The following is a 16502-nucleotide window of genomic DNA, read 5'->3' on the forward strand; positions in this document are numbered from 1 at the left end:
GAATTACTGTGGTGGCAGCTGCAGGTCCAAAAGAGGAGGAGATAAGCCACTGCTGATTGGATCAGAGAATATGAGTTGGGCTGGCAGGCCGATGTGCTCACAGCTACACTCAAAGATAGTATTTTTGGGTGGATGAAGTGACAGGAAATACTTGTACTTTCTGTTATGTCTTGCAACTGCCGAGCATCAGTTACACCTAAAAGGTCATAACAATCCTTTTGAGCAGAGTTTGAGCAAGAAGAAAAAGGTTTTACATCTTTTTAAAGAGTCACTAGTTTTACACAAGGGTAAATTTGTTATACCAAACCTGTGAAAATGCTTTACTATCATTATATAACCAATTTCTGAGCCTTAAACACTGACTCTGCAGGAGCTTTGCTCATTCTGAAATTATATTCCCAATGATGTCACAGAAAGAAATACATCTCTGAGCAGCCTTTAATAAATACTGAAAGAAAGCAATATGCAAAGGGCATTCTTACTTGTGCCAAATATAGAGCATGCTAATCCTTGTTAGCAGCTGTACAAATCACGCAGCTCACCTGTAACCCTAAACTTTGAAATTCCAGCCTATTAATACACTATAATATACTGTGTGCTCTCTAAAAGCCTCAGCTGTTGCAGCATGACTAATGTTATTGTCCCTTCAGTAGAACTGTAGTGTTGGAATCATAAGTAGAGATGACGAGCACACATCTCACCGTGAATTTGCCCATGTCAGATCTAATTTTGGACCTAACTCTTTGCTTTTCAGTCTTTGGCTCAAGCTAAAACAAACTCAATACAAACGATTCAGTGATATCCTTGTAAACATGTAGATGACTACATAGCTATTTATCTTAAAATTGATCTTAAAATGCTACCACAGCTACATCTATTTTAAAATGACACTCACTTAGCTTTGTAATGCATTTGTTAGGGGTCTGTCTAAATGGGTCATTTCACACACGGTTCAAAGGCTGCACAGCTTTAAGGAAGTGCCACAATTGAAACATCTTTTCACCAGTAACACACCTTCCTGAGTTACTGTCCATAATAACCCATGGCCTCGTGTTTACCTCTCCAGGTGTGTTAAGTGTGTTATAAATAATGTTTTTCTTCATGCAGAACAAATAAAATGTGAAACTGACCTTGGACAGCATTAAATACTACCGCCAGTCTTTTGCCATCTTTCCTTGTCCTTTTGTTTATGTTCATTTATCGGGCTGGCTACACACTCTCCTTGACAGTTGTGACTCTGACCTCAGCATCTAGCCAAATAAGGCCTTTTAAAGTGGCACAGTAACAGAAGTAATAGTAACTCTCCTGTGTTTTTGCGACTTGAGAAAAATTAACATGCAGTGCTGACCTGGAGCCTCTTCATGGTCTGTGAGTCCTGGTCAGCCTTGACCTTGCAGGCCACCAGCAGCTGAGCGGTGGAGGCTGCCACCTGCTTTGCTGATGAGATGAGCTTCTCCTCACTGGCATGTCCCTGTACTGCAGAGTTTGCTGCCTCACACAGGTTGTTCGTTGCTGCAGCGACCATTCGAGCCTAAGGAGTCAAAGTTCTCAGTGGTTAGATATTTTAGGAATACCTTTAAAAAAATTACAAAATTATAACAGGAGACTTACAGCTGAAATGAGCCCCTGAGACCACTGTCCATCATCTACTGCGTTAGCTGGGATTGCCCCCACCTGAAAATTCAGAATAATTATTTTTGACAGACATCAAAATGACATTTATGAATGAATGTTGCTAAACTCCTTGATAGAAATGATTATTAGCTTTATTTGTGGGATTTCGCTTATGTTTAAATGCAGATATCAGTTCTTTTGTTGGTTCTGACATACCTTCCCTTGAGCCACCAGCTCCCTCTGTGCTGCTGAAGCAGCTTTTACCAGAGCACTGGTGGCAGCTGCAATAGACTTGGCTGCCTCTAGAATCTGCTCCTCAAAGTTCAAGCTCTCATCAGCCTCCTGTTTGAGAGAGCAAACCAATAGCAAATAAAAATGCTGCGCTATGACTAACTGTAGAATAGAACAGACTAGCTCTTTATTGTCATTGTACATACACAATGAAAATATGGATTCCCCACGCCAACTGTGCAGGAATTAAATATAAATAGTAAGACAGCAAGAATAAATAAGAGGAAGCTGAGACAAAAATATTCAGACAAAAACATCCAAAAATTGAATAGGGCTTGTCTACAGGAAATATTCGTTTGAAGAATAAATTAATAAGTATGAAAAGTATTAGAATGTCAAGAATAAGCTTTGTGGTGCTGCCATTATCTGTGTTGTGAGGAGTTGTCAGCACATAAGAGGTGTGACACACAAAATGACTGTGACCTGGTGTTGAGGTTAACAGGATCAGTGTGAATACTTGTGCTCTGTAAAAAACCCTCTGACCTTGGGCTTAGTCCTCGGCCTCAGCTGCTCCAGTTTCTTGGCAGCAGCTTCAATAGCTGCTGCTGCTCCCAGCAGTTCATTCTCTGCAATGACAGTGGGATCCTCAGGGTCCACCCACTCTGTGCCTAAAAGACACGAGGGAAAAAAAAAAGAGTACTCTCACTCTGTGCTCAAAAACACATTTTAAACTCTTCCACCAACCCCAACCTAGAATCTTATGGGCAATAAGAGGTTTACCCAGTTAGTAGAAGTGTTCAACTTGGTGGCATGTACCAAATTGAGGCTATAGGATGCCACACAGGTTTCCCATTTGACACTCCCTATTGGCACAGACAGTGACTGAATCAAAACTACATGATCTTATACCCATCTAGTGTCTAATGATAATAATGATAATAATAATAATAATAATGATAATAATAATAATAATAATGATGACAACTAAAAACTTGGATTTGTATAGTCCTTTACAGAACAGTAGAAAAAAATAGTGCTATATATTGATCCTTTAACTTCAGGCAAAGTTATTAAAGATCAAAGGTTTAGATACCTTTCATGGCCTCAGCAGCCTGGATAAGCTCAGTGACGGAGCCTGCCACCTGCTTGGAGTAACTGGCCAACTGCTGCTTCAGATCGTGAGATGGCTTCATGATGATCTGTGTATAAAGAAAAAAGGTCAATAACTCACAAAGTCACTTCTGTTGTTCCTATACTGCATGTACTTGAATTAATCAAATCCCAGCCTGTGCTAAACTAATGCTAAGATAATCAAAGTAGATGATATTACATTACACCGTACGTCACTCTCCTTTGAGTCAAATATCTAAGCTTTACAGATACTATCTAGTAAGATAATAATGAACCTGTATCATATCACCTTTTAGTAAAGTTCAACTACAAATCTGGGTGAACATCAAGTACAGGAGCAATAAGAGCAGTGCGGATGGATGAAATCACGCATAAAAATAAAACAAAAAAAAAAGTGAAATTACAATTCTGTGCTCTTTATTCAAACTCAAGATGTCACTTTTTTTCTGTATTTTTCCATTTTTTTCAGTTATACTGTGTTGTGTAGCAAGACTAGACTAACTTCCCGATATACTCAGGGATCTATGTTGTGGCTTCCACTTAGCATACAGTGTCAGGTTGCAGGACTTGGGATAAACCCTATACGCATGGAGGGTTTTGTCTTCATGTCAGTGGCTTCTATCTCCTCCTTTGGCCATATTATAATTCCAGCAGGGTATCTGACGACCAGCAGGGCATAGGTGTCGATTGCTCAGATTTTGTTCTTCCTATTCAGCTGACTCCTCAGGGCTTGCCTTACTCTTTGCAGGTATTTGGTGGTTGCAGCTTTCCTAGTGGCCTCTTCATGGTTCCCATTTGCCTGTGGGATACCCAGGTTCTATTTGAAGCTGTGGACTAGTTTTTATATAGCACTTTTCTACTCTACCTGAGCACGTGCCGCCGTGCCTTATTCACACCACAATACCATACTTGTGTTATTGGCATGAAGTTGGTCTCTAGTGCTGTTCACCAAATCCCCATTGAATTTATGATAAAACCTCTTCATTAAGTTATTTAGTCATTCTCGTGCCTCATCCTCTCCATATCATCTTACCACCAATACATGCTCCAGCAATCCCAGATATCCAGAAGCACATTCATTGCCATAGCGCAGAGCTCTCATTTGCACGTCTTTGCTGACCTCTGGGTGGTAGGCAGCTTGCTGCAAAGCAAACAGTGACAAAAGTCAGTCAGTGATAGCAAGGGCAGAAAGATATCTTATATCAGTAAGTTGTATGTATATATATTTTTTCTCATTGTGACAAAAATACCTACCAAACTGTTCTCTGAGACCTCATTAATTACTGCACATTGAACTTTGTTTGGCAGCCAATGAACAAACACTATTTAGTAGTTCATGGTCTGTCGTACCTTGCAGGAGTGCAGCATCTCAGCAATTGCCCTTCTGCTAAGGTTAGCTGTGGCAATGATGTCTTCCTGACGACAAGAGTTCCCAGCAGCCACTGCCTTTGCTGTTGCCATTGTGATTCCTTTAGTCATGCGGATGAACTCTTCTGGTGTGGTGGTCTTTGCTGGAGGATCAGCACTGTTGAATACCTGTGTGATAAAACCAGGTTGAATGCTAGTGAGTTTTCCTTGTGCATTAATTTACTTACCTCATAATAGGACACGTGTTCCCAAAAGCTATTTTATGTAACACCAAGGCCTTTAGTCAAAACGCTCTTTTTGCTGCCATAAGAAATCTTTGAGATGGCAGTTGCCTCAAAAGTTTTGAACTGGAAGATGTTAATATTATGCAGATGAGGGTTCTTATTCTAAAAGCTTTTCACTGGCTTGTGAAACACTGGTTAGGAAATGGCCATGGCCCCTGTGGAGGAATCTCCTGTGTTTTAACTGAATCCTTGGCAGGGTATTTCCAACTGGCTTAAACTGTAAAGAAACATTTATCTCACACTCACAGCCAATTCCTGTTTGATGTGTTCAATAGTGGCCTCCAAAGCTCTGGTCCCCTTGGTGGCTTCATCTTCCACAGCCTTTACAGTCTTCAGGAGCGATGTTACATTGGTCACCATCACCTACAGCAGTCAGGTCAAATTATGTGGTAATACATTAGAGTAATGAAAATATCTTAAATATTTGATAGATTATTTTGAGACTAGATGTCACTAGCATATTTTAATTTGATTTTTAAAATACGTAGCACTTAACAGAAATATTTTAATATATATACACTATGTAATAAAAAGTATTTTATATATTATATTTGTTACATATTAGACAATATTTTTGTCTCTCCTTCTCTTCATATGCTGTCTGTTTTCTATTATAGTGGACAGCATCCAGAAGATGCTACTTTTAGGTTTTTGACATTTAAAACACTTAAGGTCATGAAGGGGTGGGGGTTTTTTCTGGATACTACAAAGTGCTCTGGATTTGGTGAAGGCTCTTTTTAAATAATCTTAACAACTGAACTTATTTATGTGTTAATCTTAGGCGTATATTCATTGTACTGGTAAGAATTACACTGCAACATAATTACAAATCCTTTCTTAATACTTTGGTTTTCCAATCTTGGTTCCATGCAATTAGATTAGAATAAGAACTATCTGATCAACAGCATGTACACATAAAACTCTAATATGGTGTTTTATTGTATTTGTCATTATATCAGTATGTTTTTCTCAGGATCTAGAATTAACTTGATTTATTTTTTGTGCTTTTATAAAACTTAAACCAAAACAAAATGTATATGTGTGTTTCACTATCTGTTCAATATCACTTATTGCCTTATTTTTTCAAATAGTGTTAAGCCCTTGTAAAAACTCCTTGTAAAGTATAGGAGGTAGCTAAATGGAATGTTCAAGCCAGAAAAACATATTTAAGCTTTGTTAAAAATTACAACCACGTAAAAGTCAAAGTGTCTGTGTGTGCTGTTGTTGTAAAGTGTCAGCAAATAGAACTGACTTGAACTGATTGCTAGTTTTGTATCTTACCTTAGCAGAATTTTTAAGCTGCAGCATGCTGGGGTCATCGTGAGGCTTGCCTGCAGCTGCCTTTGTGGCGCTGATGAGGTTTCCTAGGGCTTTGGCCACATCCTTCACTGCATTGATCAACACCACCTGTACACAGCAGGGCACAGAGCTTAAATTGTTATCTGATACAATGTTTAACAAATTATTAGATCACCACCCAGTGTAAGGTTTATGCACTAGTTGCCTTAAATTAACAGTATCAGCAATTACAATAATTATTTTTGTTTCTATAATGGTTTATCTACTGGGATGCACAAGCTCTTTAATAAAAACATTTCATTTTGTCATTAAGATGCCAAATTACAGCTATTCATTTGCATTCCTGAACAGTAAAATTAGTTTTATTTGTTTAACTTCTGACTTCTCAGAGACGGTGGCTCAAATTTGGCCATAAAAACATGAATTCACTTTACTATTTTCTAATAAATAACAATACAATCTTTAGTTTTAAGCAAGTTTTTGACAGATTTCTAAAATACTTTTCTTGTTTTTATGGCAGGTGGTCTAATATATTTGCTAAGAACTGTACCTTTTCATAAGAAGCAAACATACATAAAGTAGAAGCTATTTGCCAGTATAGAAGCAGACAAAAATGCATCCATACCTGGGTCTCTGGGTCTTCGGAACCCAAGCTGGCTGCCCCCAGTTTTACCACATCTGCCAGTTTGGTAATGGTGGACACTGAGGACTGAGCTGCCTGGGCCAGCCTTTCCTGACTGGCCCCAGCACCAGCCACCAGCAACTTGGTGTCCTCCACCAGAGCCTTGGCTGTCTTTAGGATGCATTCCCTGTAAAAACAGCAGAGCAAAGATGATCATATGAGCTCATCTTTGAGTCGAAGTCATATGATTATATGACTTCGACTCAAAGATGAGCTTAGCTTTCGTTCTCGTACAGAAACCCTCATTTCAGGGTTTACAAATTCAGAATTTTCACTAAACATGCTTTCTTAAACAGGTCCCTAGTTCCTTCCACTACTACTTACTTACTCCAGGTGTAATTTTTGCTTTCTCACAATAAGGCCAAGGTAATTTTCTGGTTTTTGAAGCCAAAATAAGATGTTTGCATGTTTAAAATGCATTACTGATGGTCACAAAGCCTGATAATATCATGACACTAAAGCACAAAACAACTTATCTGTAATATAGCCTACAGAGGGTCTCAAATTAGTACCTGTGGTCAGCGAAGGTTTCTGCATTTTCACGGTTCAAAGTTCCAGCAGTTGCAAACATAATGGTGGTGTCAAGGTCTGCAATAATTCCAGACACTGCACTGGCAGCAGTGATGCAGGCCTGGGTGCCACGGTTACCTGCCTGCAGAGATGCTAACACATGGGAGACCTGCAAGAAAATCAATAAGTCTTATAAGTGTTATAAATGAAAAGGTGAATTAAGAATAAAAACCACATGAAAGCTCAGAGTAGGAGAAAATGTCTTATCTTTATCACTGCTGATCTAATAAAGACAAACTGACCAAAAAGAATTCAAAAAACAAGTTATATGTTAGCTTCTGTTCTGACCTTCTCAGAGACTTTCCGTGCACTTTCAATCAGCTCTTTCTTAGTAAAGGTGTCATTAGGGCTGCACTGAAGAGCTCCAGCTTTTGTCACCAGACTTGTGCAGGTGAAACCCAACTCACCCACCTGCTTCTTAATATGAGAACCAATCTGGAAACAAAGATATGACAACATGAAAACTGTGGAAAGGACACTTTCCAAGTATAGACACTCCACACATTAGACATATTAGTTTGATTTACTTCATCATTCTCTGCAGTAACGGCTGCATATTTGGCTTCGTTGGCCAGATTTCCAAACTCATTGGTCAGCTGGTTAGCTAATCCTCCAAGGTCATCTGGGTTGGTGTTAGACTTGGTCACCTGAAAACAAATAAGAGGATGCTAGTTACCGAGTTTGTTCCACACATATGTCAACATGAATTAAGTATTGATGCAGATTTACTGATATGAGTTTCATACGATCATTTAATGAGTATGTCAATAATAAAGAAATCAAGAGGCTTTTGTGGAAATTATGTGCGTTTGCACATGGCTTTATATGCGTTTTTGTCTTTATAATATTCTTGTCACAATAAATGCTATTAAAGTGCAAGAAAAGAATGATAAGTAACAGAAATAATATTATGATTGCAGAAAAAAAGATGCATTTTTCAATAAGATACATCTATCTGATAGAAGTCTGATTCTATTGGTGAAATGTGAGGTTGTCCCAAGGCTTGCATGTAAATCTACCCTACACCTAGGGTGGCACTGTGTCTTTGTTACCTGTTTGCCTGACCTCGGTTTCCAGCCTATGCTTTCCAGTTTTGTTGGTTCCATTTAGTTTTCCTGACTTGTGTCAGGATTTTTTAGTAGAGCCACCTGTGTTATCAACTCCTACATCGCCTTGTTCTCTAGTAATTTGCATTCACAAACTTAGGTGTCCATGCTGCCCGCCCACCTACCTGGTGGGGTGACGACAATACCCCATCAGTCTTTTACAGCTGAGGGGTAAAAACTGGAGGAGTACCCAGCTTAAGATCTGGCAAAATACTAATTACCAGATTTTAGAGCCTGAACCACTGAAAGGATGCAGTAATAGTAACAGTATGTTCAATGGATACTCTTGCTGTTTTTGCATATGACAGGCTTTGTGGTGTGATTTGTTTTATTCCATTCATAACTGTTTAGTGGCAATGACAGGAAATCCCACAGCTGTCTCCTAATATGGTACGTTTTCATGCTCAATCCTCACTAAGAGGGAGCATGCTTTATTCATTCAGAATTTCTAACTGAACTCAACTTTTAAATGAAAAAACTAATGACTAACAACAAACTAAAAACTATTCCCCATACATTATTAACAAAATATTTTACCATCTCTTGCACAGTCACAGCAATGGCCTTGGCTGTCTTAACCATGGTAGTCTGGTAGTCCACAAAGGTGCCTTCAGGTTCTTGCACTTGTGTATCTTCCATTTTATTGATGGAATCATTGATGGAGTCCACCATACCACCGACTGCACCAGCTGCACTGGCCGCTTCAGACAGCGTGGCACCCAAGTCATCTACTGCTTCTTTCATCATCTGCACGGACTCTTCCAAGGCCTCGTGCATGTGGGCTGCCTAGATAAAGGAAGCACATTGGTGTGAGCAGTGCAAAAAATGCTCAGTGTGTTTAATGGACCTTAATCACATAGAGTGCAATCAAGTACACATATCCAGAAGACATTATATTTCAACTTTCATTACCTTGGGATTGCCTCCAGCCTCCTTAGCAGTGTAGAGCATCTGCAGGGCTGACTCAGTCAGAGTTTTGGTTTGGTCTAAAACAGCCATCTGTTGTTGACTATTGAGGATCTTGGATGCTGTGCCAATGGCTCCCATGATCAGGGGCTCAAAGTAACTGGCCATCTGAGAGACCTGTCCAAATGTGTGGGACACAAATCATTTTATTTAAGTACAAAACAGATTCCAAAATTAAAGGAACAGACTTGGAAGGACAGGTTGAGTCCTCTTCAGCCTGGAGCTGGACCATCACATTGTCAAAATTGTGTTGACTGTAAAAAGTTGTTGTCTTAAAGTTTACCTTGTGTCCCAGCTGGGAGGCCTCAGATCGAGCAGCTACAGCCACGGGATCAATCAAGTTACTAATCTCATGGACTGAGGCAGCCATCTGCTCATGGAGAGTCTAAAACATACACACATGAACTGTCAGTCAAACTCAGATACTTTAATTTAGCCCCAAATTCAGCTTCATTTACTATGTCTACCAAGAGACGTATTACATATCAGGTCAAGGAACAATGCATGCTGAACTACACTACATTACAGTGGCTTTCTGAACTGTTTGTCCCTCAAAACACGTTTGTGCTTCATCACACTAACTTTTCACTTTCCTTGATGTAAAATGGTCATTCTAACTAGCATGGACCAACGCACAGGCTGTTCAGGGGATTGGCAGGAAGAAATATTCTGTGGGGGCAGTAACATCCATACTGTGATTTTTCAGGGGTTTAGTAGGTGAAATTAGATACATATAGACACATACATATTTATTCAACATAGAATATTAAATCAAATGTAATGCTTTCATTTTGTATAGAATACAGCAATTCAATTTCCTTGCTGCATTCATACAAAGTCAGTGAAAAACTAATAGTGGAGCGTGCACGTTTACCTCCATTGAGATGTCCTCTCGTGGTGTTAGTTGCTGGCTTATGGCTGCCAGAGAGGCCTGATCAACTTCACGGATGCAGCCGTTTAGTGCCTCAATAGCATCATCACATTCTCTCTGGCCAGGAGCTTTTTCTCTGCACACATGAGATGAAGGGTGTAATTACTACATACTCTTATAACCTGCTTGACTAAATCTAAGCAGAGAACCAATTCTTACTTTTATAGTTTCAAATGATAGCACTTTTTAACTTTGTGTTAAGTGTTATACAACTATTATTATTATAATTATAATAAACTAAAAAAAAGCCCCTTATATGTTATGTCATTCTCAAGTCTGATACAAAACTATCCCAAAGTTTGGGTTAAATGACATGTTACTCAAAAAATGATGCAAATCTTAATGGCAAATAATGATTTTGTGATCATTACAAAATAACACAAAATATTGTGTAAATCTATGCATTATTTACAGTATGCATGCTCATTTACATAATATATTGTTAAACTGTTTTCTGGGTGTGATGTTTGAGAGGGAGCCCAGACAGCAGTAGGAGTGGAAGAGGCCAGTGTGCAGAGCAGAGTCTACCTCATGTTGGTGATGAGTTTCTTGATGGAGTCAGACACAGTTCTGGAGTGTCCAGCAAGCACGGACCACTTGGGCGGGTCTTTGGGGTTGACAGCCAAAGAACGTGCAGTCTGGATCAGGCCAGTGGAGCTTTCCAGCATCGTCTTAGCTGCTGCCACAATGGGCTCCATAGCTGCATGACCCTGAACCAGAGAATAACAAATCAGGATCTGTCTGAGAATATGAAAATCTCCTGATGTTAGATTCTGTAACTTGTAATGATATGACAGGGCACATTAGTGTCGCAGTAATGCTGTAATGGCAGCTCTTGGACATACCTCAGGGCTGATCTGAGCAGGAATGCTGGCGAATTCAGGATTGGAGGCAAAAGCAGTCAGGTTGTCCACAGCTTCTATTAGAGGACCAGTGGCAGCTTTACACTTTTCTCTGTTCTCCTGGTTAAAGGCTCCATCCAAAGCCTATGCAGGGGACATAGACATGACTTCCATAAGAATTTTTCAGCACTCTTTATTTCTAGAACACTAGCTGCTTACCTCCCAGAGCAGTGTAATGTAGCAAGGAAGAAGAGGTTTAAATATACAGCTGTCAAAAGTGAGCTGATGAGCTCTTGTTTAATCCTTTTTTATGAGTTTTATTAGTTTTCTTTTATTATAGAAAACGTGGATTTGACTGTTCCATTTTTACACACTTTCAGATGTATACTGGATAAAGGCCAGAAGACATGTCTCAGTAAACATATGTTCTATAACCCTAATATGTCTGACCAGTTTGACAAAGACTAAACGCAAAGTCATTTCTTGCATGTTTTTATTACTTTTCTTACATTTTTTGAAAATCCTATTCTTAAATGATAGTTAAATATAATTGACTGTAGTTCAGTTTGTAAATTATAACTTGTCATTACACCATAATTAACCTTTTCACTCAAGCTGTGGGTGTGTGTATATGAATGACACTGATGTGTGTTTGATATGGCTTTTATTACAAACCTTTATGGATTTGACCAAGTTGGCAGTGGTGTTGGCCACTTCTTTGGCTGACTGGACAAACTGCCTCTTGGCAACAGGGTTAGGAGTTTTAGAGGAGGCCAATCTGCAGGCATTACAGAGCGCAGAGGTGTGCTTGGCCACTATGGTTGCTGCGGACAGCACCTGCACAGGGAGAGTAATGGTCATCACATTCAGACTCAATAATCAGTCAAAGAAATCTGATAAAACTGACAATTACTTGCAGTGAGGCAAGCATTTACCTGGGATTGAGTACAAGCTGGGTCCACCAGGTTCTGACAGGCCATCTGAATAGACTGATTAGCTCGGGCAAACTGAGCAGGGTCTACCAGGCCCTTCTGACCTGCTGTGCTGTTGGGGTCTGATACACCCAGTAAATAGGCAGCCTAGAGACATAAAATTCAGCTATAAGTTCATTGTATGTAAATACTTCTAGTGTGTAGCAAGCCAAAATAGACATGTTACCAGCATACTTCACTTGCCTCTGAGCTGCTGTCTTAAGGCAATAATACAGTAATCTACAGTATGGATTTTACCTGTGCAGCTGCTTCAGTGAGACCACAAAGAGCTCTGGAGCCAGTACTGACTGAGTCACCAAACTCTGGCAGGTTGGAGTTTTTGGCATTATGAGAAATACCAGCCATGGACTCACCAAGGACCTATTGACAAATAACAAGAGAATCAGAAAACAAAGAGTGGAGCATCACACTTTTACTGATGATAAACATGGAGTGAAGCAAAGCACTGACTGAACCATGACATTATAGTCTACATCAAAGCTTTGTACTTTGTTGCCGACAAAACAAATAGCCTAAATACTTAAATAGTTCAAGGTGTTGAAAAACAATAAGAAATTAAAACTTGTATCACATATTTGCTTTGGTTCATTATGTTGTTTATTTCATCTTTCACCATTACCAAGAAATTTGCTTTTAGTTACTGTCTAACTGATAGAGCTCAGAGCAAGAAAACGCAGGTGTATTTTACATGGAAATCTATTAAAGTGGCACAACACTTTAATAGACATAATGTACATGTACATAAATTCCTTAGGGATTAATAAAGAATTCTGATTCTGATGACATTGTCTAAACTGACGCAATAAGACCAAGAATATGTGATCTGATAGAATCACGTCCTCTTTTGTCTGTGGGAGAAACAGCCCATGCTTCTACTGTTTCCAGTGTGTTACCTTGTCCAAATTAGACAGGAACTCTCAGTGTTGAAAATTCTAATTTAACATGTGCCAATATTGAAATCACGTTTTTGTTGCTTTTTTAGAAGATTAGTGTCAATTACAAGGCAAAGAAAAAGAAAAAAAAGAATAATCATAGAACTAAAACCATAAAAGAAAGGCATTAGTGATGTGTATTCTACAGTACCTTGGAGTTCTCCATGACACTGTCAATGCAGTCAAAGTATGACAGCTCACTGATCGCTTCTGTCGGGTTCTCCAGCATCCCCTTCACTGACTGCACACAAACACAGCATACATTCCTGACAAACTCACACTGTACAACTCACCTGAATGTCACATGACCTCTATATGACTAAAATGTATTGATTGTTTATGGTTTTCTTTAGTATTATTATTATTATTATTATTATTGTATATTTTTAGAGATTTTTATGATGTGTCTGGGACATGGGAAGCTAAAGCTAAAGAAAAGATAAAGAAGAGAAACTGTTTGACGGTGGCTGTTACCTCAAGCTCTCTGAGAGCATTATCACACTCCTTCTGACCTGGAGCCTGCTGAGTGCACATGGTGATGAGCTGGTTGATAGTGTCTGTAACGGCCCTGCAAAGACAAATAACAGACAGATAAGTGGTTAAAAACAAAGCTATGAAAATTGATTTTTTTACATTTGTTTTGGGGGGTTTTTGTGGGGGGGGTTTTACCGACCGGGCAGCTGCTGCCAGCTGGTTCTTGAGGTTGGGCGAGCTAGGATCAGTGGACAGAGCTTTAGCTGCTAAAAGCAGCTTGCTTGATGACATTGAGATTGTCTTCAGGTTAGACACCACCTGGGTCTGGTCCTCCTTAGACTAGAGGAAAGGAAGAAGTATGAAGACACTGAAAACTCTACGGCTTTTGCCGTTAATATTTTTTCACCTAAATCATGTGTCATGATGACCCAGCTTCATGGAATATTGGGGTTCTGCTCTTTGTATGGTACACCACAACGATACAAAGGGCAGTACATTTTTGACTCTATAAAACCCATAAATACATGTTTAAAAAAATTAGACTACAGTTTGCCTGGTGAAAACTCATTCAAACTGACCTGAGATGTTCCAGCCATGTCAACACCAGCCTCTAGGAAGTTGCTAAATTCCTGTCCAAATTTGCTAGTGGCCCTGGCCAGGTCCTGGGTGGTTCCTCTGGATGACTGGACCACTTCATTGGCTGATTGATTTAGACCAGCTGCAACCTCGTTGAGATGAGCTTGAACCTCCTGGAAGCTCTTTCCACTAGATGGGAACTATGTTGGGAAGAAAAAAAATCTAATACTGCAAGTAGCAACATAGAAAAGAATATTGGCTACAACTGGTTATAGCTTTGGTTATAACTGTAAGCAACTAGTCCTGACTCATAAATTGTGTTTTCATCCTCAAGCATGCACAATTAACTTGTCTCCAAAGACTGTCTTGAAGGGTTCCTTGATATGTACAATTTTGGAGAAGAAAGACTAGTTTTGCATTGCTACTGTGTTTCACAGGTAAAAAAAGAAGAGAAAAAAGAGAGATCAGGAAAATTATGAAAAACAGTAGGTGATGGAACTTGGTTGATTAATAGAGTAGCTTCAGTGTGAAAAAAATATTATTCACCTGCGATCTTTTTATCAGTAACTACAATCTACATTTATTAAAAACTGTTAATTTTGTACTAACAGAATCAGCCAGGAGAGACTTGCTAGCTTCGCCCACAGTGCGGATGGCGTTGTCCACATCCCTCTGGCCAGGAAGGCAGTTCACACATCTGTTCAAGGCCTGGGAAACCGCCTTAGCCACCTTCACACACAAACACATGCACATGATGATTGTCATTATTATATGAAATACATATAAACATTCAGAAAAAAACTACTGTAGCTACCAAACAAAAGCATTTCTAATCTCTCAGTCTGGCTCTAACCTGGGCCAGTCTCTGCTGACTCTCTGCATCTCCTGGTTTAGCAATCGCCCTCTTGGTCTCTTCAATAAGGTTGGATGACTTGTCCATGACATCCCCAGCACAGTCCAGTATGGCACTACGTGCTGCTGAGTCATCTGTGGTAGCAGCGACTCCTCTGGCAGCCGAAGCTAGTGACTTTAGAGCCTGAGCCACATCTCTGGCTGCCATACCTGGATCCAACAGGACAGAGGAGAGAAACTTTGGTTTGTAGAAAGACATAATACAAAATTTACAGTCTGGGAACGCCTAAGGTCTAATTTACAGTCTGGGAACGCCTAAGGTCTAATTTGTTTAACATTAAATTAATAAAAAAAATATTATGAAATGTAGTATAGTGCAAAATTCTTGAGTCACTTGTCATTTCTTTTGCATCACTCATCTTTAGATTTGACCACTTGACCATTTTCAGAGCATTGTCTTGTTGTTTTTTTGTTGAACCACTTCACTCTAAACAGGGACCTAACGCAAGGATTGTACGAGTGAAACAAAACTGGTTCCTATTTCTTCAGTTGATTCCATGAGAAATGTTACACACTGTCTTAGAGTGATGCTGAAAAACTAGTTCATCCATTTATTACTTCTAGGCTGGACTACTATAATTCATTATTATCAGGATGTCCTAAAAATTCCCTGAAAAGCCTTCAGTTAATCCAAAATGCTGCCGTGAGAGTACTGACAGGGACTAGAAAGAGAGAGCATATTTCTCCTATATTGGCTTCCCTTCATTGGCTCCCTGTTCAATCCAGAATTGAATTCAAAATCCTGCTCCTCAAATACAAAGTCTTAAATAATCACGCCCCATCTCATCTTAATAACCTTATAGCACTTCGCTCTCGCACTGTAGGCTTACTTGTTGTATAAGTAAGCCTGCAAAAGTAGAATGGGAGGGAGAGCCTTCAGTTTTCAGGCCCCTCTTCTGTGAAACCAGCTTCCAGTTCAGATTCAGGAGACAGACACTATCTCTACTTTTAAGATTAGACTTAAAACTTTCCTTTTTGCTAAAGCATATAGTTAGTGCTGGATCAGGTGAGCCTGAATCCTCCCTTAGTTCTTCAGTCACCTTTCTCCCTCACTATGTGTTAATAGACCTCTCTGAATTGAATCATACTTGTTATTAATCTCTGGCTCTCTTCCACAGCATTTCTTTTATCCCGTCTTCCTTCTCTCATCCCAACCAGTCACAGCAGATGGCCACCCCTCCCTAAGTCTGGCTCTGTTGAAGGTTTCTTTCTTTTAAAAGGGAGTTTTTCCTTCCTGCTGTCGCCAAAGTGCTTGCTCATAGGGGATCATATGACCCCCTATGGTAGGTTTTTCTCTGCATGTATTACTGTAAGATCTACCTTACAATATAAAGCAACTTGAGGTGACTGCTGTTGTGATTTGGCGCTGTATAAATAAAATAAAATTTAATTATCTGAATAGTAATTAAATTTAATTATTTGAATAGTATCTCAAAGTCATGTCTTCACATCCTCCATGTCTGACCACATAAATGCGATTCTGGAAGAACGATCAAAAATTCCCATAAACCCTCCTAAACCTTGTGGAAAACTTTCCCAGAAGAGCCGAAGCTGTTATAGCTGCAAAGTGTGGGCCGACACCATACTAAAGC

At 39.5% G+C, this 16502-nt stretch overlaps 1 protein-coding gene across 3 annotated transcripts in view; it reads right to left on the reverse strand.

Annotated features, from left to right (window-relative positions):
* tln1 (talin 1) overlaps positions 1 to 16502 on the reverse strand; it is a 61414-nt gene that overhangs the window by 4219 nt on the left and 40693 nt on the right. For all 3 annotated transcript variants that reach the window (XM_025909140.1, XM_013265120.2, XM_003439498.3), the window contains 28 exons: positions 14852 to 15060; positions 14608 to 14727; positions 14001 to 14198; positions 13622 to 13761; positions 13423 to 13516; positions 13100 to 13189; positions 12254 to 12376; positions 11960 to 12103; positions 11700 to 11861; positions 11028 to 11168; positions 10711 to 10892; positions 10126 to 10258; positions 9535 to 9636; positions 9198 to 9368; positions 8823 to 9071; positions 7707 to 7826; positions 7468 to 7614; positions 7122 to 7288; positions 6553 to 6736; positions 5910 to 6035; positions 4875 to 4991; positions 4327 to 4512; positions 4010 to 4117; positions 2939 to 3044; positions 2389 to 2513; positions 1831 to 1956; positions 1612 to 1674; positions 1349 to 1531 (listed from right to left, as the gene is read on the reverse strand). In XM_025909140.1, coding sequence (XP_025764925.1) covers positions 1349 to 1531; positions 1612 to 1674; positions 1831 to 1956; positions 2389 to 2513; positions 2939 to 3044; positions 4010 to 4117; positions 4327 to 4512; positions 4875 to 4991; positions 5910 to 6035; positions 6553 to 6736; positions 7122 to 7288; positions 7468 to 7614; positions 7707 to 7826; positions 8823 to 9071; positions 9198 to 9368; positions 9535 to 9636; positions 10126 to 10258; positions 10711 to 10892; positions 11028 to 11168; positions 11700 to 11861; positions 11960 to 12103; positions 12254 to 12376; positions 13100 to 13189; positions 13423 to 13516; positions 13622 to 13761; positions 14001 to 14198; positions 14608 to 14727; positions 14852 to 15060 — 4016 coding nt within the window. The remainder of the gene's footprint in view (positions 1 to 1348; positions 1532 to 1611; positions 1675 to 1830; positions 1957 to 2388; positions 2514 to 2938; positions 3045 to 4009; positions 4118 to 4326; positions 4513 to 4874; positions 4992 to 5909; positions 6036 to 6552; positions 6737 to 7121; positions 7289 to 7467; positions 7615 to 7706; positions 7827 to 8822; positions 9072 to 9197; positions 9369 to 9534; positions 9637 to 10125; positions 10259 to 10710; positions 10893 to 11027; positions 11169 to 11699; positions 11862 to 11959; positions 12104 to 12253; positions 12377 to 13099; positions 13190 to 13422; positions 13517 to 13621; positions 13762 to 14000; positions 14199 to 14607; positions 14728 to 14851; positions 15061 to 16502) is intronic.

The sequence above is a fragment of the Oreochromis niloticus genome, linkage group LG7, assembly GCF_001858045.2.
Source record: "Oreochromis niloticus isolate F11D_XX linkage group LG7, O_niloticus_UMD_NMBU, whole genome shotgun sequence".
Taxonomy (NCBI): domain Eukaryota; kingdom Metazoa; phylum Chordata; class Actinopteri; order Cichliformes; family Cichlidae; genus Oreochromis; species Oreochromis niloticus.